At 39.7% G+C, this 24,214-nt stretch overlaps 3 protein-coding genes across 3 annotated transcripts; 2 read left to right on the top strand and 1 right to left on the bottom strand.

The window, feature by feature from the left end:
- The first annotated feature begins 1,007 nt into the window (after nt 1-1,007).
- LOC104442334 (BTB/POZ domain and ankyrin repeat-containing protein NPR1) lies at nt 1,008-6,157 on the top strand. The gene is made up of 4 exons (XM_010055731.3): nt 1,008-2,213; nt 2,671-3,424; nt 3,983-4,165; nt 5,505-6,157. The coding sequence occupies exons 1-4, from the start codon at nt 1,677-1,679 to the stop codon at nt 5,753-5,755; spliced, it is 1,725 nt and encodes a 574-aa protein (XP_010054033.1). The 5' UTR covers nt 1,008-1,676; the 3' UTR covers nt 5,756-6,157.
- Nucleotides 6,158-9,097: 2,940 nt separating this feature from the next.
- LOC104442328 (TLC domain-containing protein 4) lies at nt 9,098-14,172 on the top strand. The gene is made up of 9 exons (XM_039301253.1): nt 9,098-9,403; nt 10,861-11,057; nt 11,239-11,327; nt 11,408-11,546; nt 12,681-12,755; nt 13,010-13,131; nt 13,212-13,287; nt 13,403-13,462; nt 13,743-14,172. Exons 2-9 carry the CDS (start codon nt 10,944-10,946, stop codon nt 13,869-13,871), a joined length of 804 nt encoding a protein of 267 aa, XP_039157187.1. The 5' UTR covers nt 9,098-9,403; nt 10,861-10,943; the 3' UTR covers nt 13,872-14,172.
- Nucleotides 14,173-14,556: 384 nt separating this feature from the next.
- LOC104442318 (probable transcription factor KAN4) lies at nt 14,557-19,432 on the bottom strand. Its single transcript, XM_010055706.3, has 5 exons — nt 19,270-19,432; nt 18,989-19,065; nt 16,952-17,076; nt 15,145-15,211; nt 14,557-15,014 (listed from the first exon to the last, which is right to left on the bottom strand). Exons 1-5 carry the CDS (start codon nt 19,430-19,432, stop codon nt 14,796-14,798), a joined length of 651 nt encoding a protein of 216 aa, XP_010054008.2. The 3' UTR covers nt 14,557-14,795.
- Between the last annotated feature and the right edge of the window lie 4,782 nt (nt 19,433-24,214).

Below are 24,214 nucleotides of genomic sequence, written 5' to 3'. Positions count from 1 at the left end.
GGCCCGGATCGCGGTCGTCGAGTGCAGGCCCGGCGACGAGGCCGAGTGGCGGCGGCGGCTGGAGGCGCGCCGCGACGCGGGGAGCTGGCACAAGCCGGCCACGTGGCGGGACCTGGAGCGGCTCCTGGAGGCGTACGGCGGGTGCACGGAGTACGACCTCGGCGGCGTCCCGAGGCTGGTGGTGGACACGACGAGGGGAGGCGACGGCGGCGGCGGCGGCGGCGGCGGAGGAGTTCGTCGCCGCCGTCCGCGGGGGCCGGTGGGGTGGCTGCGCCGCGCGTGAAGAGTGATGAAGCGCGCGTCTGCGTCGGAGTACTTGGTTGGACGACGACACGAATGGCGTTTGCGACCGTCGGATCGGGACGAGAGTTCAACGGCAGTGATCATCCCGGGGCCCCGGGATTGTTTTATTTTTATAAATCAGTGTAAATGCGAAATCACTGTTGGCGTTTGTATATGTTAAAGACGAGTCCCTTTGGTTGATGTTCATTTCAATCTACATAAACACGTGTCTTAAAATCGACGCGACATAATTAATCAATTAATAGTTCATCTACAGTAGGATTCTCAAGTGAATTTGTCTTTTCCAAGTTCTGCGGCTCACGTTTTCTTAATTTGCCATCATGGTAGCATAATATTTAAAAGAGGGTGTATTTTTTTTTCCACTTACGAATATATTTCCAAGTAAATGAAGCAAAATTTTTAAAACTTTTGATTTATTTATAGCGATTTTTTGAATTTTGAGTCACGATGTAATGTCGACCATAAATCTTAGAAAATTTTAATATTGTGATTGAATTTGAATTAATGAAAGAATAATATTGAATATTTTTATATAGTATCATAAGTTAATGTTGGGTTAATGTTAGGTTTATGTTATTATCTTGATATATATATATATATATTGAAACCTTTTCGGTGTCCCCTCGATTCGTCCCGCGAGGGAGATAAGAAGAAACGAGGGAGTGGGGGCAGACTCGATGGGGATTGGTCGTCCGTACTCTGTTTTTTTTACGCGCTAAAGATGGCGAATTCGGTTTTCTTCTCTGCTTAGTCAATCGCGTCGGACCAGAGCTGCGGAAAGAGAGAAGGAAGAACGAAATAACCGAAAGAACCCCCCCCTGACATTCGCTTCCTTTCCTCTCCTTCTTTTTGACTTTCTTGTGATCTTCGGAATCCCTGCCACCCCCCGCATCTCCCCTGCTTTTTCCCCGTTCACACACTCCGCTCGAGCTCAGCCGTCCGCCCCCCCCATCTCCTCCGTCCTCCCCAGCGCGCGCATACCCGACAGTCCTCGCGATCTCGCGGTTCCTGGGTTCCTCTCCGTTTCGAATCGCGCGAGGTTTTCGTGGAGGTTGGGGTTTCCTCTTTCGTCGCCGCGCCGGGCCGAGCGTGGGGGGGTGGGTCGCTTCAGTAGGTGATTCGAGCTTCTTCCGTTCTTGTTGCCATCTTGCCTTTTTTTTGTTCTGACGAACGGACTGTCGTTTTGAGTTGGTGGAGAGGTTCGTGGGGACAAACGGTCCGCCGCCGCCGCCGATTCTTTTGATGCCTGTGATCGCCGGCGAGTTCGGGCGAATCAAGTTGCCGTCCGGGTTTGTGTAGCGTCTCCTAGGCTTGGTTGGTCGTGTCGAGACTGTTGGGGAGGGAGTGATTGCTGACGACTGGTCTTTGGAGAAATGGAATATGAGAATGGACTGTCTTCGCCGTCGTCTTACTTGTCGAACGGGTCTACAGATCACGACGCGGCGGTTCCCGTCATGAATCCGGAGTCGGGCTATAACCCTGATCTTCTGAGCTTGACCAAGCTCAGCGATAGTCTCGACAAGCTGCTGTGTGATGACGATTACGGCTACACTGACGCGGTGATAGTGGTCGAGGGCGTCCCTGTGGGAGTCCACAGGTGCTTGTTGGCGGCTCGGAGCCAGTTTCTTCACGAGTTTTTCAAGCAGGGAGGCGGCGACAATGCAAGGGAAGGAAAGCCGAGGTATCCCATTTCGGACTTAGTGAAAAAGGGTCATGTTGGATGTGAGGCTTTTAAATATGTGTTGAGATACATGTACACGGGGAAGCTCAAGCTATTTCCAGCGGAGGTGTCGACATGCGTGGACAGCAGTTGCGCACATGACGTGTGCGGCCCTGCTATTAATTATGCCGTGGAGTTGATGTATGCCTCGGCCACTTTTGAGATAGCAGAGTTAGTGATGCTTGTTCAGGTATTCCATGCGTCTAGATTGATTTTTTTTTCCTTTTGCTGCCTTGATTGATTACTGTTGCAAATATATCTTACCAATCTGAACACAGGCTGCTCTTCTGTAGCTTCTGTACGAAAGTTAATTTCATGTCGAGGTCTTCTGATAATTTATGTAGGGCCAAATTGCAAATTAATAAGATGATCTTGGGTAGGTGGCTAGATTGTTGGATGCACATCAGGACAAACTAGATGGGAAACTGACAGAAGGAACGTTCTGTGAATGTGAATTTTATTCACAAAAACTTTGCCTAAAACTATATGTTAATCTCTGGTTTCAAGTGGCAGGCTAGAATACGAAAGTAAGGGCAAATGCTGAATGGTGGTTCAGGATTCAAAGAATAATTTCGTTTTTGAAAATGTGTTTGCCAGTAGTTTGGTAGTAGATCTAATCAAAGCTTGGTCGACCCATATTCTTGCAGCGTCGTCTTTTACACTTTATTGGGAAGGCCGCGGTTGAAGATGTTATCCCCATACTTAAGGTTGCTTTCAACTTCCGGTTGAAGGAGCTTCTCCCATCCTGCTTCGAAACAGTCGCCAGATCTTATATGGACAGTATTGTGTTAGAAAAGGAGCTTCCTCACGAGATTTATGCTGAAATAAAAGTGCAACGTGACAGATTTGGTGAGGCTGGTGAACCAATGGTAACCGAAGTGAATCCCTCGCTGGAAAAGAGTATCAAGCAGATCCACAAAGCTTTGGACAATGATGACGTCGAATTGGTCAGGCGTCTCCTAAATGAATCGGTTGTCACTCTAGATGATGCTTATGCTCTTCACTATGCCACTGCTTACTGTCATCCCAAGATTTTCAAGGAGGTGCTTGGTCTAGGATTGGCAGACCTTAACCTCAAGGACTCTCGGGGATACACAGTACTTCATGTGGCTGCAAGGCGAAAGGCACCGTCTATTTTATTGCCTCTGCTGTATAAGGGTGCCTGTGCAATGGAAAGCACATCAGATGGTCAAACAGCTGTTACAATTTGTCGGAGATCGACGAGGCCCAAGGATTATTTCCAGGAGACAAAACAAGGGCAGGAATCTAACAAAGACCGAATATGCATTGATGCCCTTGAAAGGGAGATGCAACGTCGTATTTCGGAGGCTGGGTACATGTCGATATCACCAGATGCAATAACTGATGACATTTACAGGCTTGACTACCTGGTTGGCAGAGGTAAACCCAAGTGCAGAATCGTTTGCTATGTCTTTTCTTTAGTTGATCTTTATTTCTTTGGCACGATTTGCTTTCCTTTTTTGGATGTTGAGGAACCTCACCTTATGCGGGTAAATATTAGGTGCATAAGATGCGCCCATAACTTCATGAAAGAATGAGGTGTGTACCCAAACTCAGGTTCAATATCGTTACCATCAACTTAATGGGAGCATCTTATTGAGGGAATTATGCGCTTCACTGTGCCACTCACTTGTTGTGATCCCAAGTGTTTTCCTGTTTTCTATCAGTAGAAGTTGGGTAATTCCTTCACAAATTCATCAGAGAAAAGCTACTCTTATCTTCCAAGATAACTCAAAGAATATATCTCTCTGAGATTGCATCTGTCGCCAAAACTAACTCCATTGACACTTTGGAACTTACACTACAGTCTTCTGGTTGTGAATTTTCATTGCCCTGGCACCCACATCATCAGTTTGCAAATACGGATTTGGTTATCTGAGAGAATACTGGATGTTCTATCTACCTGGTTTTGATCACTGCTTGCTTTCATGGTGACAGTAAAATTTGCAGCGATGTTTTTTCCTGCTGAAGCCAAGATAGCTATGGAGATTGCAGATGCAGAGTGGACCTCATTGTATAAAGGTTTAGCATCAAAAAGCTTGAATGTAGACTTCAAGGAGGTTGATTTGAACGAAGGCCCTGCTTTCCTTGCAAACGGACTTCAAGCACTGCGTAAAACAGGTGCCAACTGGTTTATCGATTTATGACCCTTTACATTCTAAGTTCATACGAATGCATCAATCTTTTGACTATATAGAGCCCAAAGAGATGTCTACTATCTTTATTTCCTGGATGACATTTCTTAGAATAATTAAATATGAAACCACGCCTTAATCTAAAAACTTAAGCTTTTAGAATAATTGGTTGTAGCTCTACGAAATCTCACATGGTATCAGAGTTATAGGTCTCGACTTTAAATCTTTATAGTCCCCATTTTTCTCCCTAATTAAATATGTCCATGCTTAGTACTAGGCAAAAAAACTAGATTAAGCATGTTTTTTTTGGGAGGGAGAAAGAGTGTTAGAATAATTAAATATTAAACCACACCTCCATCTAAAAGCTTTGAGCTTTTAGAATAGTTAGTTGTGGCTCCACGAAATCTCACAACATTATCTAGAGCAACTCTCAAGTGGTCTTAGTGGACTAATGAAGCTGTTGCTCATAATTTGGGAAATATCTTCCCAAACTCAATGCAGTTACTGGGGTACCGAACTTTTTTTGCTGTTCTCTCTATTAGAAGTATGGCCCTCCCCATTTTCCCTGCCTCTACGGGTGGTGTAATCCAAATGAGAATGCTTTCAATCGAAGATCCTAGACAATAGCCCTTCCAATGTCAGCCAATCTTGTTTCTGGGATTATCATTGTTCCATCGAAGCTAAGTGCTATTTGCCAATTTAACATTTACTGACACAAAACTGCTTGATTTTGGTCTAGCAAATTGTGCTGTGCTTTTCGTCTCAACATAAAGTCTCACTCACCAGTCCCATGGTTGATATGTTATTGCACAACTACTCTTACATAATCAGATATTATATTAAAAAGCCACCATTGCCGACAATGAAAATCTGACATTTTACAGATACTCAAGATGTCTGTATTCAAGTTTACTTTTTATGGATTGGTTTCTTTCTAATCCCTGGATGATGTACGCAAATGATTGGGAACTCAGTGTACACGCTCACACAGATGTGTATATCCACGTATTATGAACATAACCAGCCCAAAGCATTTCTCTAGCTCGTGGCTTTTAGTTTGTAAGCTGTCACTAATGCTGATAGACGTCTGTTTTGCTTTGCAATAAAGCACCGTAAAAAAGCACTAAAAGCTTCTGCACCAGGATTTTTACCTGAGAAATCTAAACCTTGAAGGATTATGTTTGTATACAGCAGGATGATGTGGTTGTGGACTGGACTAGAAACCTTGGGACAATCTGGAAATTCTAGTCTGCTGATTCCTATAACTAAATAAGGTCGTTAGTCATTCTAATATTGACAGCTCATTGAAATTACCGTGATTGCAGTGGAAATGGGCCGCCGCTATTTCCCTCATTGCTCAGAAGTTCTAGACAAATTTCTGGACGAGGCTCCCGATGATTTCTTCCTTGATCAGGGCACATCTGAAGAGAAGACAAGTAAAAAGATGCGTTTCATGGAACTTAAGGAAGAGTTCCAGAAGGCCATTAGCAAGGACATGGCAGAGAACAAGAAATCAGGTCGGTTTCCTGCCTCGTCATCCTCATGTTCTCCAAGACAAAGGATGAAGAAAAAGTGAACTCCTCTCACCGGTACATCTTCAGAATTTGTAAGAATCTGAGTGGAGAGAGAGCATCCATCTGGAAGGACAGAAGTCTTCCCCTGTGTGGTAACACAATAACTCTCAACTTACCTCGCAATAAAGCGCGTGCCCTGTAAATTATGTAGGATATATCAATGACTATGGAAAAGAAATAGTGATTCTAGCCATTGTCCTCGCATGAACTAAACTACATCAGAAAAGGATGTAGTAGTCCACGTCCTCCATGGATTGGCATTTCCAGATGTGTTGTTACTTGTAAGAAAGAATTTGACCTATGTTTTGTACTAATAAGTACTGTCCTGCCGAGTTGTAGATAAATCATATGGAGCTTTGATCATGAAACTGGTGATTTGATACGCGATGCTGGTATTTCCCTGAGGAAGTAGACTGTTGCATATTAATTCCTACCACCCCCTTTTTCAACCAGTGTGTTTTCTGTTCTTTGGGATTTCATATTGAAGGGATCCCTTCGACCGAACGAACGGGTGAGACTTGTCTGGACCTGGGTCACATGGACTGGGCCTATGTAGTCATTGATCATGCAAGTGTCACCTGATCAATGGCTTGTAAAGCTTTTTACCGACATTATTGCTGCTACACCCATGTCGATGACATGATGTAACTACATATCTCGCAGGAAACTGTCGAAACGCATTGAATTATCTCGACTTTTTCGCATGCAGAAACAGCGAAGTCCTTCGGTTTCTGCTTAGCCCACCAACTCCACCTAATGAAGACAGTTTGCTTACCAATATATCCAACAAGTACAAATCTGTTTATGGCTAGTAAGGCCATCTTAAAATAGATAAATAGCTTGTATTTGTCACAAAAGAGGTCCTACTCATGCCAAAAGATTACTGTTCTTCACGTGGATAATGTTGTCGACTTTTGTAACATTTCTTGCCCATGCTTCTTTCTTCTTCTTCTTCTTCTTCTTTTATTCTTTTAATTTTTTTTTATTTTTTTCTGGGCCTATAATCTTGCGAATGCTTATATTTACCTACTACTGATGAAATCGTCAACTAAGTTTACATAAGTGGGGGTACTGTTCTAGCAATCGATTATGTAGACTTGGCATTTAAACCAACTAGAACAGCAATGGGGTTTTCATATACCCATTTTCACCTCAGGTATACCTACTTGCTCGACGATAGCAAAGAAATAATTTTCAATGTGATGTTTACCTTCACCACTGAAGAGCCTCCTAATTCCCCGGTTTATATTTGTCTTCCCAACTAGGAGGAATATGGGAGTGACGTTGTAGGGTCTTCCATCCTAGGGCGGTTCTTCTGCCCATTTCTCTAGTTTATATTTGTCTTCTCAACTAAGAGGAATACAGGGGTGACATTGCATGGTCTCTCGCTCTAGGGCTGTTCTTCCGCCTGTTTCTTTTGCTTAAGCCTTTTAAGGATCTACTCGGTCCAAAACAAAAAAGGTCCTACTCATGCAAAAAGATTACCGGTCTTACGTAGATTTACAGAAGTAATCAATGTTGTTGGCTTTTGTATTTCTTACCCATGCTTCTTTTATTTTTATTTATTTATTTTGGGGGCCTATATTCTCGTGAATGCTTATATTTACCTAGTGTCAACAAATCCATCAACTAGGTTTTGTTAATAGATGTCTCGAGAGTATATTTTAACAATGCATGCTTATATTTGCCTACTTCTGACTAATATCAACTAGGTTTTGTTAACTGATGTCTTGAGAATACGTTCTAACAATGCATGGTTATATTTGCCTACTACCTGCGAATCCATCAATTGAGGTTTGTGAACAAATTTCTCGTGAATATATTCTAACATCACATTTTTAAAAGGAAAAAATTAACGTTTATCAAGACATTTGGAATGAATCTGAGCATGGCAAATTCTTACATCTCGCAGTAATATGACTCTGTATAACTTAATAAGCTAATTTCGTGAATATTTTTCTTTTTTTCTATTTTTGGAATGTCAAAGACTTGAAGCTAGAGAGATAAGCCGGCGATCGGAAGTAATATGACTACATTTTTGTTTATTGTTTTTGCAATATTTCCTAACTTATAACAAGGACCAACGTCGATCAAATTTTTGTCCACGTAATTATTCTTAAATTGATTCCGACTGTCAACTCCTACAAAATTGTTTGAGACAACGGGGAGAACATTTCCTCTCGAAGGCAAGTTAAATCTTCGTCAGAACAATGTCTCGTCCATTACGTTTAGTCCGTGCTGTATTATCTTATGTCGTACGCAAAGAATACGACAGAACCATGGTCCTCTGATCTGTTTTTATCAAGAAATCTCCATCGTCGAACTTTGCTGGACCCAATCAATTCTAATGTCGCGTTCATAAAACATAAATTAATATGTAATCAGCCCTCATCTGCACGCCTGTAATGGTCGAGTCTGGTCTCTCGACTTCCCAGGAGCCGAATCTATGGGTTTCCCATTTTTCAAATAGCCAGACATATATGCTTAGCATGGAAGAATGCCTCGGAACACCGCAGATGAAACTTTTGAAATATTAGCCAATTAGAAATCATATCTATGCATCGCTTCACGAGCTCTCTCTTCGTAGAGAATTTATGTTTGCCAGTTATAATTCGATTAAAGTAATAATAATAATAATTAATTGGGTCCGGAGATTAATTTATCACTTTCTCATGAGGTGAAAAGTACTCATCCACATATTTTTCTTTTTCATTCATATCGTGTATTGTTGGATATGGGATAAATGATACGAACAAATGCATGAACTTTGACTCGATACGTAATGTCGTTTTCGAACTTTTAATTTATTTAATATAGTTCATGAATTTTAACTCAACATGCAATGTCATCCTTAAACTTTAAATTAGTTCCAGACGATTTTTAAACTTTTTGTACACGTTCAATTAGTTTTTGAATTATATAAAAATATTCGATATCATCATTTCGTTAATTTATATTCAGGGACAACATCAAAAATTTATATAAAATCAAAATGGTTAGACTGAATATATATCAAAAGTTTAGAAGTCCCATTAAATATACTAAAAGTGCCGAAATTCAGCTTGGGACTACGTTCGGCATTGGAGATGGCGACATCAGGGTGCATTTATGACGTCAGGGAAAATTATTTACGCCTCAGTTCATTAGTAATAAATTCGAGATGTCGGGAAGACGCCGTACATACGCAGACGGGGGATGGGGGATGGGGATGGGGACGGATGGGTCGGGTGGGGTCCGCGGTCCGTCCATGCCCGTCCCTGATTGGCGCCCCGACGTTGACGTGACGAGTTTGACCGCCACGTCACCCCGCCGGTTTACATTAAAAATATTCCCGGGGGGGTGATTTTATTCTTCTTTTCCGGGCTCGATTCCCTGTCTCGATTGCCGGACGTTTGCTTCTTCTGGAAAGGCGAAAGCATCGATTCGTGGCGGGTCGCGTGCGCACTCCCCGCCCTTCCGAAGCGTCGCTGTCGCCCCCCCTTCCCCTCCTCTCGAGAATCTTCTCCTCCGCTCCCCGCCGTCATCCGCCGTCATCCTCCTCCGATCGCCGGCGAAGCCTCGATCGTGGAGGGATTCTTCTTGCCTCCCGCGGGCGGCTCGCTCGGGCGTCGTGCTCGCGCGTTACGGTCGCGTGGTTCTTTTCCTCTGAGGTTCGTTTCGTGCCTTGATGATGATCTTTCCGCCGTCGCTCGCATGCCTGCTTTGCGTGCTGGCGAGCAGTGTGTCTCGCTCGTTCCTCTGTCGTTTCGGATTTTTTTGGCGTTTTGGTTTCGTGTGCGCGTGTGTCTTGCGTGTTGCGAGTGCCGTCCGCCGTGTTGATTCGCTCTGTGGATGGTCGCAGTGGCGTTGGCTTTGCCCTGTGATTGATGAGTCGATTGTCATGACGGTAGACGTACATGCAAGGTGCCGGGGTGGGCGGTTTGGACTATCGGCTTCTGAAGGAGTAACGTGGTGTGCTTGCTGTTGCTTATTTTCAGAGTATTGGACCATTGCGAGTATTCAGCTTTGTTTGCTTATTGCTTTAAGATGTCATGTTCTATGCTCTTCAAAGCTGGATTTTTTTTTTTTTTTTTTTTTTTTTTGGGGGTGTTGTGTAGGCGGGTGTTTAAAGCTTAAAGTGTTGGCCCGAATTTGATTCTCTTTCTGTAATTTAATAGTATCTTTGGAGCAGGGATGCATCCGTTTATTAGTTATAGAAGCATCTTACTGCAGACTGAGATCAGAACTGTTTTTTCTCTGGCTGCAATTGATGAGTAGTTCAGACAGGTCACTTCAAGCATTATACTTTTGTGGTTGATCTTTCTCGTCTTCCGACAGGAAGCAACCGTGTCAATTGTCACCATGTTTTCCTTTCATTCTGTGGTTTGTTGTTAGTCAATTGGAAGTGCCCCTAATGCCCTAGAGATGGACTTTACTATAAAATGTTCTTATTATTTCCTGGAGTTTCAAGAATTTACCAGCAATACAAATATTTGGTAACTATCATTGAAAAGAAGCTCAGCCAATCTGGTTTGTCCATAATTGTTGCAATTCTCTGGTGGTAGCACTTCCTTTGCTTCTTTTGCAATGTGTGGAAGCATTCTATCAATAATTTCATGGATTTTTATTAGGTCCATTGCCAGTGAAAAAACTGAGTAATATATTTATCGTTGGATGATTGGCTTATGGACGAATTTAGTTACATCATCATCTTAAAGTACACATGACTATCATCCAGAAGTGAATATTTAAAAACTTTCTTACACTGGCGGTGGAATCCTAATTTCATTTGTGAAATTCTGTGTCTTTAAATTGCTGTTTGCTTTTCCAAGGAATGAAGATACTCTAGATGGAAACGAGGCCAGCAAATGATGCCTGAAATGTGTTATTGGTCCAAACCTTAATCGGTTTCTTGTTCATTGTGGAAAGTACTTATGTGTGATTTTGTGATGTTCATTGTTGTCCTCTGGACGTGGGCTTCCATTTGAATAATCAATTTTTCTGGCAATTGACAGATCAAGTGGTGTTGGAGTTAGAATTTGCACCATTTCACCTAGACTTATCTAATTGACTTCTGATTGCTGTTTCTTCGTTGTCACTCATCCACTTCTTTTCTTTAAATTTTTAGAGAAGAGGATTGCAGAATAAAACAGCAGGGATACTCTGGTTGGCACAGAATTTGACGTGTTTCTGGACAGAAAAAGCGGAGCAATGGCAGTTAGTTATTACCAAAATCAGGCTGAACATCTGCTGAAGGAGTATATGCTTGCAGATCCTTTCGTTCCTTACACATCTGTTGTTGGTGGGATTCTTGCTTGCAAATTGGTAGGTTCACAATTTGCTTTACTAGTATTAGTTCCATCATGTTGCTTCCTACACTATAATTATTATCATAGTAGTGTTTTTGCCCCAAAGCGAAGAAAATTGTCAAAGTTGGCAAATTTCTTTTTGATTATTTATCTTTTGTTCTTTTTTAATATGGTTCTGTTTTGATTGTTCACATCAGGTTTATGACCTCACGCAGTTGATTAGCGCACTGAATTTCAAGAGCTATCCAAGCCTTTCTTACATGAAGCGCGTTGAGTGGAATAATCGGTGATTGAAACATTGCCTTCTGTCGACCTTTTCTTTTATATTTCATAACGTGGAGTTTCTCACATGTGTCATTTGTGCAGGGCCATATCAACTGTTCATGCGATTTTCATCACTGTTCTATCGCTGTATTTGGTGTTCTGGTCAGATTTATTTGCTGATTACCAACTTAATGACCTCATTACATATCGAAGTTCTTCGCTATCCACCTCCATACTAGGGGTGAGGATGCCTTTAGTGTTTTAGCTCTTCAAACTTTTTTGCTGTTTGAGTTAATTGTTGGCTCCTCTTTGTTACCAGTATTGACAGATGAAACATATGTTTGATCTAGTGATAGATCCTTATAAAGAATCGAGGAAAGTCTTGGGTTCCACTCCCATTTTTCCGTCCCAATACTTTCTACTCCTTACCTAGCAGTGGGAAAAAAATCAGTGCATCATGTCGTAATCTGGAGCAAGAGGATTGGGGAGTATTTCTCTGTGTGGCAAGTGTAAAGGATGATGTATTTTGGATGCTTACTGGTAGCCTATGCCTTCAAAGTACTAGAGTATCAACGTCAAGTTACAGATTTTTTTGCTGAAATCAAGTTACAGACTCTTAGATGCGTAAAATTGTGCTCTATTCTTATGTTATTTTCCTTATGTTTTGAGAGCTTAGGGCACTTGTGATGTAGATTAAGAGGCAGCGCTTAAATTCTGGAGACTATGTAACTGGTTTAGGTTTTTCTTTTATAAAAAGTGAAAAATCTTTGGATGAAATTCAGAGCTGTAGAATTTACAGTAACTAAAAGCTTGTGAAGAAACAATTGAATTTTTAAGTTGAGTGCATCCAATCTTTGATCCTATGTTAAATAGCTAAGCATTTTTCTTCTGTAGTTTTACTTTGCTCATGAATAGTCTCTCGATGTATGTATGGTTCGCTTTTTTGTCCATAAAAATTGCTGTGCCTATAACTATACCTTACTATTTTATGACTGTAGAAAGGGAAGCCTTTGAAGTTGATTACTTTATTTTTTCTCTTTCCCCATTTTTATTGGTATTCTGTTTCGTGGGCTTATCTCTTTAGCACAGTTACATCTCTATCTTGTTTTGCTGCACTGCAGAAAACCTTAATAAAATAGGATTATCCATAGGGAAGAGGCAATCATGCTCAAATGGCTGATTTTTGGTTCAATTTGCAACTGGCATGTACTTTGGAGTTAACACTATGCAGTTCCATTGTTTCGTCAATACACTAATGAGGACTAAAGACATAGCTGTTTTGAAATATATCCACTCCTGCAAGATTTACTGCAATGCCTTATAATTTAGTAATCTGAATTGTTGCTGTTTGGCTTTACTATGGATTTACTTGCAGGCTTCTGTTGGATACTTTCTCACCGACCTTGGGATGATATTCTGGTTTTATCCATTGCTAGGTGGCATGGAGTATGTAAGTATGCTATCTTTAAAATTTAGGTGGAAGTCATATAAGACTTCTTAGTGTTTTCGGTGTTCTACATTTTTCATTGTGAAACTCCCAAGTTGGTGTCAAGCATGTTCTGCTTCTGGGTGGATGCTGATTTGTGTTGATTCTGATAACTTTTGGTCATAGTTTCCATCTACAATTTTCTCATGTATGAAGAAATTCTTGGGTTTTGACTATTTTATTGCTCTTGATATAAAAATTGGTACTGTCTGTGACAGGTAATTCATCATCTCCTATCAATAGCATCGTTGGCATATGCTATGTTAACCAGTGAGGGACAAGTCTACACCTTTATGGTTCTCATCTCTGAGACAACAACCCCTGGAATCAATTTGAGATGGTATTTGGAACTATGGGAATTTGATAAATGCTTCTAGCCTTTTTTTCATTTATGTTATCATTTTCACTATTTTGATTCAGGTACCTTGACACGGTTGGAATGAAGAAGTCTAAAGCATATCTTATCAATGGAGTTGTCGTTTTCTTATCTTGGCTGGTAACTTCCCGCTACTTCTGTCTGTTGAATTGTTAACTTGATTCTGTTAGCTAGTAACCTTAATGCATCTTGTAATTGTTTGACCTTTTGTAACACTCTCATTACATCTGTGCAGGTTGCCAGAATTCTTCTGTTTGTCTACATATTTTACCATGTCTACTTGCACTTAGACCAGGTAATGGCCTCTCATAGTCTTTGTCTGTTAAGTTTCATTAGCAATAATTTCTAAGGTAGGTCTTCTCTGTGGAAAAATTATTTGTTAGAAGAACTTTACATTTGTAAAATAATGTCTTGGTAGATAAAATGCTAATTTTCCTCCTCTTCTTTTTTTTTTTGGGGGGGGGACTCTGTATCTTATATTTATAGTGGTGGTCCTGGTTGTGGACTGCCGTGTGGTATATCCCTGTTAAAATTCTCAAACCATTTATCAGTCTAGATGGTCTGTCTCTGCGCAGGTCAACCAGCTGCAAGTGTTTGGGAAACTCTTGGTGTTTGTTGTACCATTGGCACTAACTGTGATGAACTTGTTGTGGTTTGGAAAGATCATCAAGGGATTGAAGAAGACTATAGCAAAGAGGCAGTAAAAGGGGTGTAAGGTTTTCTGCAGGTCATTAGAGAAATATAGTTGATCGACTCATGTTCAACATCCCCTTGTGTAGAAAAGTAAGGGAAAGATGAAAAATGTTCAGGACCCCTTAAGGTTAGATGGAGAAATTTGGACAATGGGCTTGCTTGTAAGTTGTAACAGCATCTCCGGTGTCTGAAGTTTTTTATCGTATGGTTGTATCCTGAACTCCACTCCTAAACCAATGTATATAAGTGTAAATTGCTTATCTATTTGGATTTAAATGGAGATAAAGTTGCTGGAGAAGCAATTACTGGTGAGTTCTTCGGCCTTTAACTTGCATGCGTTTACCCGAACACTGTCCACCCTGTGGAAATTATGACACGGCAACAAAGCCTTTTGATCAGATTGTGCAGACATCGCTTTGGTCGAGGTTAAAAGACCGTCTGCCTTATATGTATTCCCCAATTCAGGTTCAGTACCAATCTATGCTCCTCTGTTTTGAATTCTCAAGTGCTTCTCTCCAGATATAATGTCCATTAATAGTTTTCAGAAGCGAACCATTCAGGTCTGAATTCCTGAACTCTGTAGTTCAGTCCCATCGGCTTGAGTACAGTATCATCCTGCTTTATTTTTACCTGTCCGAAGACGAGGTTGGAGCATGTCATCGAGACATAATCAAATGAATGATCGATATCGAGATGGAGCAGATAAAACTTATTTTCTTCATCAAGAAATAGAAGTAACTATGGGCGTACGTATACGTACAGAACAAAATACTGGAACGGATGAAACGTTAGCTAATAGACAAATCCACCACTCTCGGTATGAAGGCCGGTTGTCTCTACGGGATTATTAACATGAGAGTTAAAGTCTCAATATAATGCCTATTTCTTTCTAACACTAGCTGAGGCTGGTAAGCCGGGGACGAAACCTCAATGCTTCAGATATTTAAGTCCAAGTTCAAGCGAATGGCTTGGGGAGGATGATTGCCGCTGTCGGAACCGGACTGGGAGATGGGATCGTCAACCACCAACGGCCATGATGGCTCTTTATCTTCTGCTGCTACACATTGCGTCGTCACCGAGGAATTGAACGATAGCGAGAGCTCGCAATTCTCGCTAAGCTCACCATCACCTTCTTGCCCTGACGTCTGCGCCTCCTGCATAACAAAAAACAGCGAAAGATTAGCCTTCTGCATAACCATGAAAGATTATCAACGAACACACACACATATACATAATCTTGTTCGACATGCGAAAGCCGTCGTATATAAGGAAACTAGCCGCAACCTCGTATTCATTATCATCGACTTTCTTTGTCTGCAAAGGCCATCCATAGCATTCTGTATCCACCACCCTGCAAAGAGTAAACACTGAGATGGCATTTCGCACGGCCTTGCTTGAGCTAAGTTATGGGTGAGTTAAATACGAACTTAGTATTCTCAGCAGCAATTTGATATCAGACATTGGATCTCATTATCAGTTAGATGGATACTATTGAAGTACCAATTAACAAGGGTGCGCAAAAGCAACCACCTCGACTAGACTGAGCGACTGCTTCCGGGTGGTTCTGAGATTATCGGTCCGGTTTCCAGTTCCATAAAATTAAAATCAGTAAAATTTCAATTCGGTTCCCAGTTTCAAGGGTGGAACCGCTCACCATGATAGGCTAGACTGAACCGGGTATTTTTTTATTTTTGTAATTTTATTACAAATCTGCTAAATACTAAAAACTAAATCTAATCTCAATTCCTTGACAACTTGAGTAATGCATGATGAAGTTCTCGGTTACGTACTTCTGAATCGTTTTTTTTTTAACTTAGTATAGAAGTTTGAAGGATTTTATAGAGGTTTTTGTTTGTATAAGATAAAGTGGAAAATGTAGTCGTCAATAAAGTGCTAGTATGATCGACACTAGGCCTTTGAGGACAGGCAAGAGAAATTCTTTCCCATGACTTTCTAGAGAAGGGCTGCTCTTTTAGACTATAATGCAATTGATCTCAAGGGAAATTGTACCCACCCAGAAACCGAACTGGGACCAATTCTTGGGTGGGAACCAGATCGATCGAGAATCGTTTATCCTCTTACTAGCTAAGATATAAAATATATTATGCACCGCACTCTAATGGATTAAGCTTTTGGAGAGAACGGTTGTTTATATAAATTTCAAATATATAAATTACTTGATCCCATTGATCTATGCATTTCATGTCACCATATTCATTCTTAAAATGAGACATTCACTCACATCTTAATATTATATTTTCTCAATACTTCCTTTGGGTGTAGAAGTGTCACACTCGTATTGACGATCTTATATACCATAGTCCTGCACACTTTACATTGGTATAATTAATTTTCTTATATAGTGAGATTAGAAAGTACTATCTAGCACAATCATTTCAACAACCACAAAATATTGATAATCTCAACATGATTTTCTCTTTCTATGTATGCATACACACTAACCCAATCTTCATATCGATTTTTCCTAAGAAATTTCTATTGCTTCCATATCCTAAATTGTTTATTGTAAAAGTGAATCCATGTACCTAGACTTTGTTGGCAAGTGTGTGTAGGATTTGTAATATACAACGAAATAAGGATCGTCAACAATTGGGATTATTTCATTAATTCATGTGATTTCATAATTGCACAATTTTATGCTCATCGAATTAGTAAAATGTAGAAAGATATATAGGTCCTATAGGTGAACGGGTGCTTCACAAACCTATATAGAATTACCACTATAGCTATAAACTTGTATCCACATTATATATTTTGCAAGTTCATGTGATCGAGTGACATGTGCCTTTCCTTATAGAAGTATGTAAATGTACAAAATAAAAATTATTTCGTAAAAGAAAAGGAGGGTTCTCCCACTGATAAAGTGACACAACGTCACTCTCTAGGAGGGAATAACCATCTTTAGAAAAGACTAAAGATTCCTCATAAGCCGTGCATAATACTGAGCACATGGAGCTAATTCCACTCAATGGAGACATGCATGCACTTAGCAATTTTGGGAGAATGGAGATATAATTGGAGAGTTAAGTGGAAATGATAATACTAATTAGAATAAAGAAAAAAGGCTGACCTGTTGGTGCAGATGATTTGAGGCTCATCGTTTTGTTGATGATTTGCTTTATAAACATGAGAGCCTTCCCATGGCCAAAGGACTACATTAGCCACTTTGCTACCATCCTTTGAACTTCTGTACATCTGCATCCCCATTGATTTTTCAGTTATATATGTCGAGATCGAGAGAGAGAGAGAGAGAGATTTCAATCTATATCAAATAGAACTGGATGATAATAATTTAACAAGTTTTGGATCCAAACTGCAGCTCAAAGTCGCGATCAACTATTACTACTTTCTGTCAAATCCTTTCTTTATAATATAAAAAAAAAAAATCACGTGCAACTTAACGGATACTGTGTTATCTTCAAGGCATCTATCGTGTAAGCAATGTCAAGGGTTTGCTAGTTTTGAACAGATCAGGGGGAGCTCAGATTTTTCAAGGCACAACTGAAAAAAATTTGCGTCAACCTTGATCAACAACTATTAGCTTTGTACTTTGATACAGCAGTATCAAAGAACTCCTGGGTTTGTAGGGAATTCTCTAGCATGACCTTCGTAACTAGTAATGACCAACGATTCTCCTTCTATATTTCTCCACATTTCAGTAAGATACATATATGATTACACATGATAGAGCTAAATGATATCGGAGGTTCGACAATCAAAGAAAGAACACTGGAAGAAGCCAGAAAGCTCATCACCTGTTGGAGTATTCAAGTTTAGTAAGACAAAAGAGGGAAACCAGAAAAACAGAAAAGGATAGCACATTGCCCAATGCAAAGAAGTGAATTATGCTATGTTGAGCATGAGTTGACATTACCTAGTTGTTTATATATTTTTTTATGCGAGTGATTGCTTTATTTGATTAGTTTTAGACTTAACATTTTAAGTGTACGAAAGTGATCTGGACATCACGTGACTGCTCAAAAAAACACACCTAACACCATAAGAAAATATACCGAACAACGCGACTAGTAACACAGCAACATATGTAAATATTATTTGTGGCACCAACTAAAAAAATTTCTTCCTTTTTGTGCTTCATCAACATTATAAAATTCACTAATCTAGTGAGCAGACTACTCTTGGATTGTAGAGAAGAAGATGTCCGCAAAGAGTAGCTACATCAAAATACGAAGAGAGTACAAGAGGTAAATTGAGGCAATGAGGCCATAGAATCTGTTGCCAAAACTTACATGATTATATGTAACCTTAATGGTCGCCATGAGTTATGCCTTCTTGTGATGCAAATCCAACAAAAAGAGGGCTTTGTACATTAGGTAATACATAGCGACAGAAGCTTATGTGCATTAAGTCTTGTAAGTTAATACTAATTAATCTCTCTAGCAGTATTAATTCTTGGCTATATAACCTTACCAAAAAAAAATTCTTGGCTATATCCACTTGCAATGTTTGAGATGAAGATCGGGCGACGAGAATTTAGGGCTTCTAATGAAAGATTAATGCAGTTAATAAAGGCATACGTATATATATATAATATAATATAATATAATTAACTAGAAAAAGGAGGCCTTTATTTCCAATTTTTAATTTTCAGCGCAGAGAATGAAATTGATCCACTTCCGCAGACGAGTTCTATCTGTTTAATGAAGGTCGATTTGTAAATGTTGCCAAATCTGGAATTAGAGAGTAGAACATGTATTGTATCTAATCGGAAAAGGAAACAGAAAACATGTAAGGCATGCGAAGAATGAAACAAATGATGCAATACATGATGAGCTCTTCCTAGGGTTTCTTTATCTGCTCGAAAGCGATGCATCCTTCGTTTCTCATCCTAAAAGAATCAAAAAAGTAATATGCAAAAAGATCCAGTCCAATCTCCGGGCGAGAGAGAAAAGTATACATAGGAACCACGTTCGCATGCTTTCTGATAACAGTTGAGAGAATGATTGATTCTCTTGAACCCTAAATTTCTTGTACTGGTAATCATTTTACAGTTGATGAAACTTTTCTTTCCTGATCTTGTGGCTCTTTATGACACTCTTGCCTGTTCCTCCCCTTTTAAAGAACGTGAAAATCAGAAAATCTATACCTGAAGGTGGCTCTTGACATGGGATATCTTCAGTCCTTCCACGCTCATCCTCTGCAGAATTCGCTTCGGTGTTGCGTCTGCTCGAGCAAAAAATAAAAAATAAAAAGATAGGAAAATCACTGTATCCATATCTCTCTCTCATACGCAGACAAACTCACATAAAGAAACCAAATTGCATCTTTTCAGATTATGTCCCCGAAAGCAAAAATTTGATCATGCGTATGACGGCCTCTCCTGGAGAGTCCCTCTCATATAGACAAGATCCGAGCTGGGAAGCTTACTGTATTTTCCTCCGAGCTGCTCCACAGCCTCGATGAAATGATTGTGGAGCTCCGGTGTCCACCGGAGGCGGGGAACCTCCGATTTGTTGTACCGCCTGACCTCGTTTCTCCGAGACCTTTTCGTTTCGGCACCTGGGCTCGTCATGATCATCAAAATGCTCATTTTGGAGAGACTTTAGTTTGGTCGACATGGCATATAAATGGGGCTAAGACTTTCTGGACCCGAAATTTAAGAATTATTTCTTAACTCCAAGTGCGAAATAATGGGCAAGTCTAAGGCCATAGACTTTTAGCATTTGGTACATGCAAAAAGGTCTTCGTTATCTATCTATTCTATAATTGTACGTGGAATTACTTAACACACGAGATACGTACTGTAGAAGCAAAGCATAGCTAGCCCTACCTCTTTTGAAAATTGCTGTTTCTTTCTTTATTGGTTTTCTTGTTTCCTAGGGCACATTGTCTAGTGTTTGAAACTTGCGCTTGTAGTAGCCCATTTGAGGGCATAACTTAAATAGATGGATTCTCTTAGTTTGACCCTCTGCTTTGCCTTCCGCAGTGATTGGGTTTTAGGGATGAAGTTAGGCTAGATTAATTATAAATCTTCAGCGCATTGATAGGCTTTATGATTTTTAATGTAATATGGCAACGTGCATTTAGCGTTCAGTACCCCAAAAGGTCAAGTTCTAAAACTTTAAGGGAATCTTCGACAAATTCTAAGCACAATCTCGCCGGTCATAACGGGTTAATGTAGGATTCAAATCAACTTGTCTCGAACAACCAACCCACATGATGAGGGCTGACGCATAAATATTGAACCAACGACTTTGTTCAGCATGCAATATTAACTAGCTAGCTGGTTAGTTCCTGGTGATTATATAATGAATGATTCATTTCAATTAGTTTGAATATGAAGTAGTTACTTGATCTTTTGCTTAACTAATTGGGATGTAAATGAAGAAGATTACATTTTTGTGACTTCGTCGATATGTTATTGAGCATATGTGTATACAATTACTAAACAAATTTCAACAAGTCCATAAAAGATTCAATTAGTCTGATTCTTAAATGGCTAGCTACTTGATCTTTTGCACAAGTAATCGAATTATGCAAAGGAAAAGGATTTACATTTTCGTTGATGCAGCGATAAGCATACATGTGTAATCGCTCACTCGACTAATCATGCATAGTTTAAGCCTAAGATAAGTTAATTAAACAAGAGAAGCCCTAGGAAAGGTACGATGTTGTGTGCTCATATAACTTTGTGGCTATGAGCTAGCCTTGGATATAAAGACCAGTCTTTAAAAACTGGCAAAGCAATACCATGAATCAAGTCAAAACGAGGATAAAAAACTATCACCCCATTAAATGGCTTAGAGAATTTATATGTGACCTCGGAATTGATTAGTCAAGGTTGTGAATAAAAAAACAGAGAAGAAATAGGCATATAAATCATTCTCCTATCACTCTCAATGTCAATAAAAGACGGTGCCTACTTTTGGACCCACCCCTCAATATGAACCTTAATCAATCTATGCCATTGCCGTGTTCCACACTCCCTTTTCTCCCAAATTCAAAGTGCAAGAAAGTTTGCACAGAACCATTGTCTTCATACAAATAATTCACTGCATCTACCTTTACTTCGTCAGTATAATAATGGTCCCAAAGACGGGCAATTAAAGAGGGAGATAAGACCGAAGGACCTGGAGCGAACTCACCGTCAGCAAGCGTATTTCATCACGGTTCCATACGGAGTATCACAGCACGCGAGTATTTCAGAATCGTCAAGGAGTGGTTTTTCATCATAAAGAGGTTCGTTTTTTTTGTCGGTGAATAAGTGACTGTGTTGTAAATCGCATCATTTTGGTACGAGGGCTGTTGGAAAGAACACTGTTGTTGTCAATATTCAGACAAATCATGTCGTGCCTCTGAGCTTAGAAGCTCGATGACACCGGGGCCTAGGACAAGATATATATACATCAACCTTTTTTTGACTGAAAAAAGGCAACTGAGGACTTTTTTGGATACCAAATGGAAGAGAGAAGTCCTAGACCAAATTTAGACCTTGCTAGATAAATGTATTTATCATCTTCATGATTGAAGCTTTTTCAAGCCACGTGACGTCTAATATACCCGCCATATAATTTGGACCGTTGTTAGCCCTAGAGTTAGGTATACTGTCTCAAGCTACGATGCCACAAGTTAGTGTGAAAATGCGAACGCTTTCACATGCAAGTCTTTGAATGCGCCCATCATTCATTGAATATGCTCTCCAGTACACGAGAGGTGATCAACAGGACGTGCTTTACGTAATGCAAACAACGACCTATTCCTCTCTCTCTCTCTCTCTCTCTCTCTCTCTCTCTCCCTCTCTTCCCATAGCGTTTTAATAGGCATGTGAATAACGTGCCCTAGGAAGAATACGACCAGCTTTCGAATCATTTGATATACGAAAAAAGGTTGCGGTTCTATTTACATTTGTATATCTTTTTTCTTTTTCCTTGTGATCTTTTCGAGTACTTTGTCGTGTTCAAATTCACTTATACGAGTGAAACTTTATCCGCTTTCCCCTAATCAAGAACGATCGAGTGCTTAACTATTGGTTGTCATCGAGCTGCTTTATTTTGTCCTGGTCAAATGGAATCTTTGAAGTTGGGGCTTCCTCGTTTTGGCTTATTTTAACGTTTCGTGCGTCCTCGTAATTGATTCGCCGTTCTCATCACGCATCGGAAACTGCTGAAAGTAAGATTGATGTTGTCACGAAGCTTCCCTAGTTCATCAAGCTATTGGCAAATATCTTCTTTTGATTAATATTCCGATCATGGCTCAACCATCATCTAGCCATTATCTAATTAATCCTCTTCGTCCCCTTCCGCTAGACGGTAATAGTCTGGCTGGGTAGCTGGAAAAAGTAAACATTTGTATAAAACCTAATCGTTCAATGCTTATCTCTATTGACAACGCCAAGAGAAGCACACAGTTCAAAATTGCTCTAGGTCGGGGCCGGTCAGTCGATGGGTTTGGTTCCCACTCGGCACAATCTCTTGGGCTCATGCCACAAAGAGTTATTCCTTACGAGTTCCCCTAGTTTCAATTTGAACAACCTATTTTCAATTGGACCAGAGAAGTAAAACCTAATTTGGTATGCGAAAATTAACCTGGGATGCCTCCTAACCACTAAAACGTTACAATTTTCTAAATGCCCCCTAATCACAGTATACAGTAAGAAGTAAATCCTAATTTGGAATGCAAAAATTAACCCGAGGTGCCACCTAACCACTAAGCCGTTACAATTTTCTAAATGCCCCTTAATCATGGTATACAGTATCAAGCATCTAGAACGACGGAGTTTTTTCTAGAGGGAACATAATTGCATTAATTATAGTGAATCCTTCATTTCTTCTCCATCATGATGAAGAATGTTTTCTTCCATTCTCGAGACGCAGATCTGATATGGAAACACTCGCCATCGTCATCATGTCTATTTTGGCAGATGTGAGCGTAAGTGTGTGGAAAGGTAAAAGGGAATGAGAGCATCGCTTTGATATGTCAAAACCTTGTCATCATATCGATCGACCATGGAGGAAAATAAGAGCTGAGAATGTTTGTGACTTCTACGGCTGTGCTTGCTTACATCATTCCATTAGTCTAAAACTGCTCTTTGATTTCAAGTCCTCTCTCTGATGGCATCTTCTAGAAGGTTGTCCTTGAAGGTAAGCCTAATTCATGTGATGTGTACATCAATTTTGGTACTTCAAAATGCGGATTTCCTTAGTTTTGTTTGATTCATGAGTTGTAAATATAATAGCTTTTTTCTCGTAGTAAAATTTGAAATGCCCAAATAAAGGTCGAGACTTCTGTAAAATTTAATTTGATTGATAAATTTTGAGAATCATTTTCTCCAAAAAGTTAAATTGGCAAGAGGGTATATACATTTCCTAAGACAGATAGATGTCTCGAGAGCGAGAGCATCCTTATCACTATCGATACAACTCATGTGATTCAATTGGTTTTGGTGGATTAATGGGATAAGCAAGATCAGAGAAGAAAATGACATGAGAAATTTTTCTTCTGGGTTCTTGCGGTGGTTGAATGTGTAGGGTTCAAGCTTCGTTGTCTTTTGCTTGACACTAGACAAAAAAATAGCACATCCGCTGCTTCGAAGAGATATAATGAGATTATTAAATTGATAAAGAACAAATCCGTATGTAAAGATGTCAATTCATCTTTTGAGTATAATTTCAATTGTTGCGGAACACTTGACAATTATCGAGAGTAGGTAAGATTTTTATTAGTCACCTGTCAATCACCTTGGTAATCGCAAATCATGATTTTATCCACCTATCATATATATGCATGGATTGCCATAGGATTATTTGTAGAAGTTTGAGGTTGAAGTGGCCATGAGGTTTGCTACCTTAGTAGTATAGATTAACGGATCCACGTATCACTTATGGCTCATATAGTAAAACTGGAAAATAAGTAGAGAAAATTTAAATATTGAATATTGAGTGTTGTAGTATGTAAATATTGAAAATGAAGATAAAAAATTGTCCAATAATAGTTTAAATATTAAATCCTACCGGCTTTTAATCAAACATGGATCAGTGAACTTAATTGGAAGATTTCAACAATGTAATTGGTAAAATGTTAATTGAGATTGGATATCTTATCACTTAACCAACTAAGTAGGTCATTAAGTTATTTTTGACTTGAAATAATTGATTACTTTGTGTGCAATTAGAAGGTATCGAATATATTTAATAACAATAAATTTAAAAAAGTTAGATCTCCATTGCTTAACATGGTTATCAAACACACCCATTAATAAACACTTAGTCATATCACCAGATACTTCTATAGCTCAACTCGAGCCGATATCTCGGGTTAATTCAAGATCACATTGAAGAAGTGAAGTGGCATATGCTCTTTTATATAATGGAGG

This window comes from Eucalyptus grandis, chromosome 1 (genome assembly GCF_016545825.1).
Source record: "Eucalyptus grandis isolate ANBG69807.140 chromosome 1, ASM1654582v1, whole genome shotgun sequence".
NCBI lineage: Eukaryota > Viridiplantae > Streptophyta > Magnoliopsida > Myrtales > Myrtaceae > Eucalyptus > Eucalyptus grandis.
This window is presented reverse-complemented; position numbering and strand designations above follow the sequence as displayed.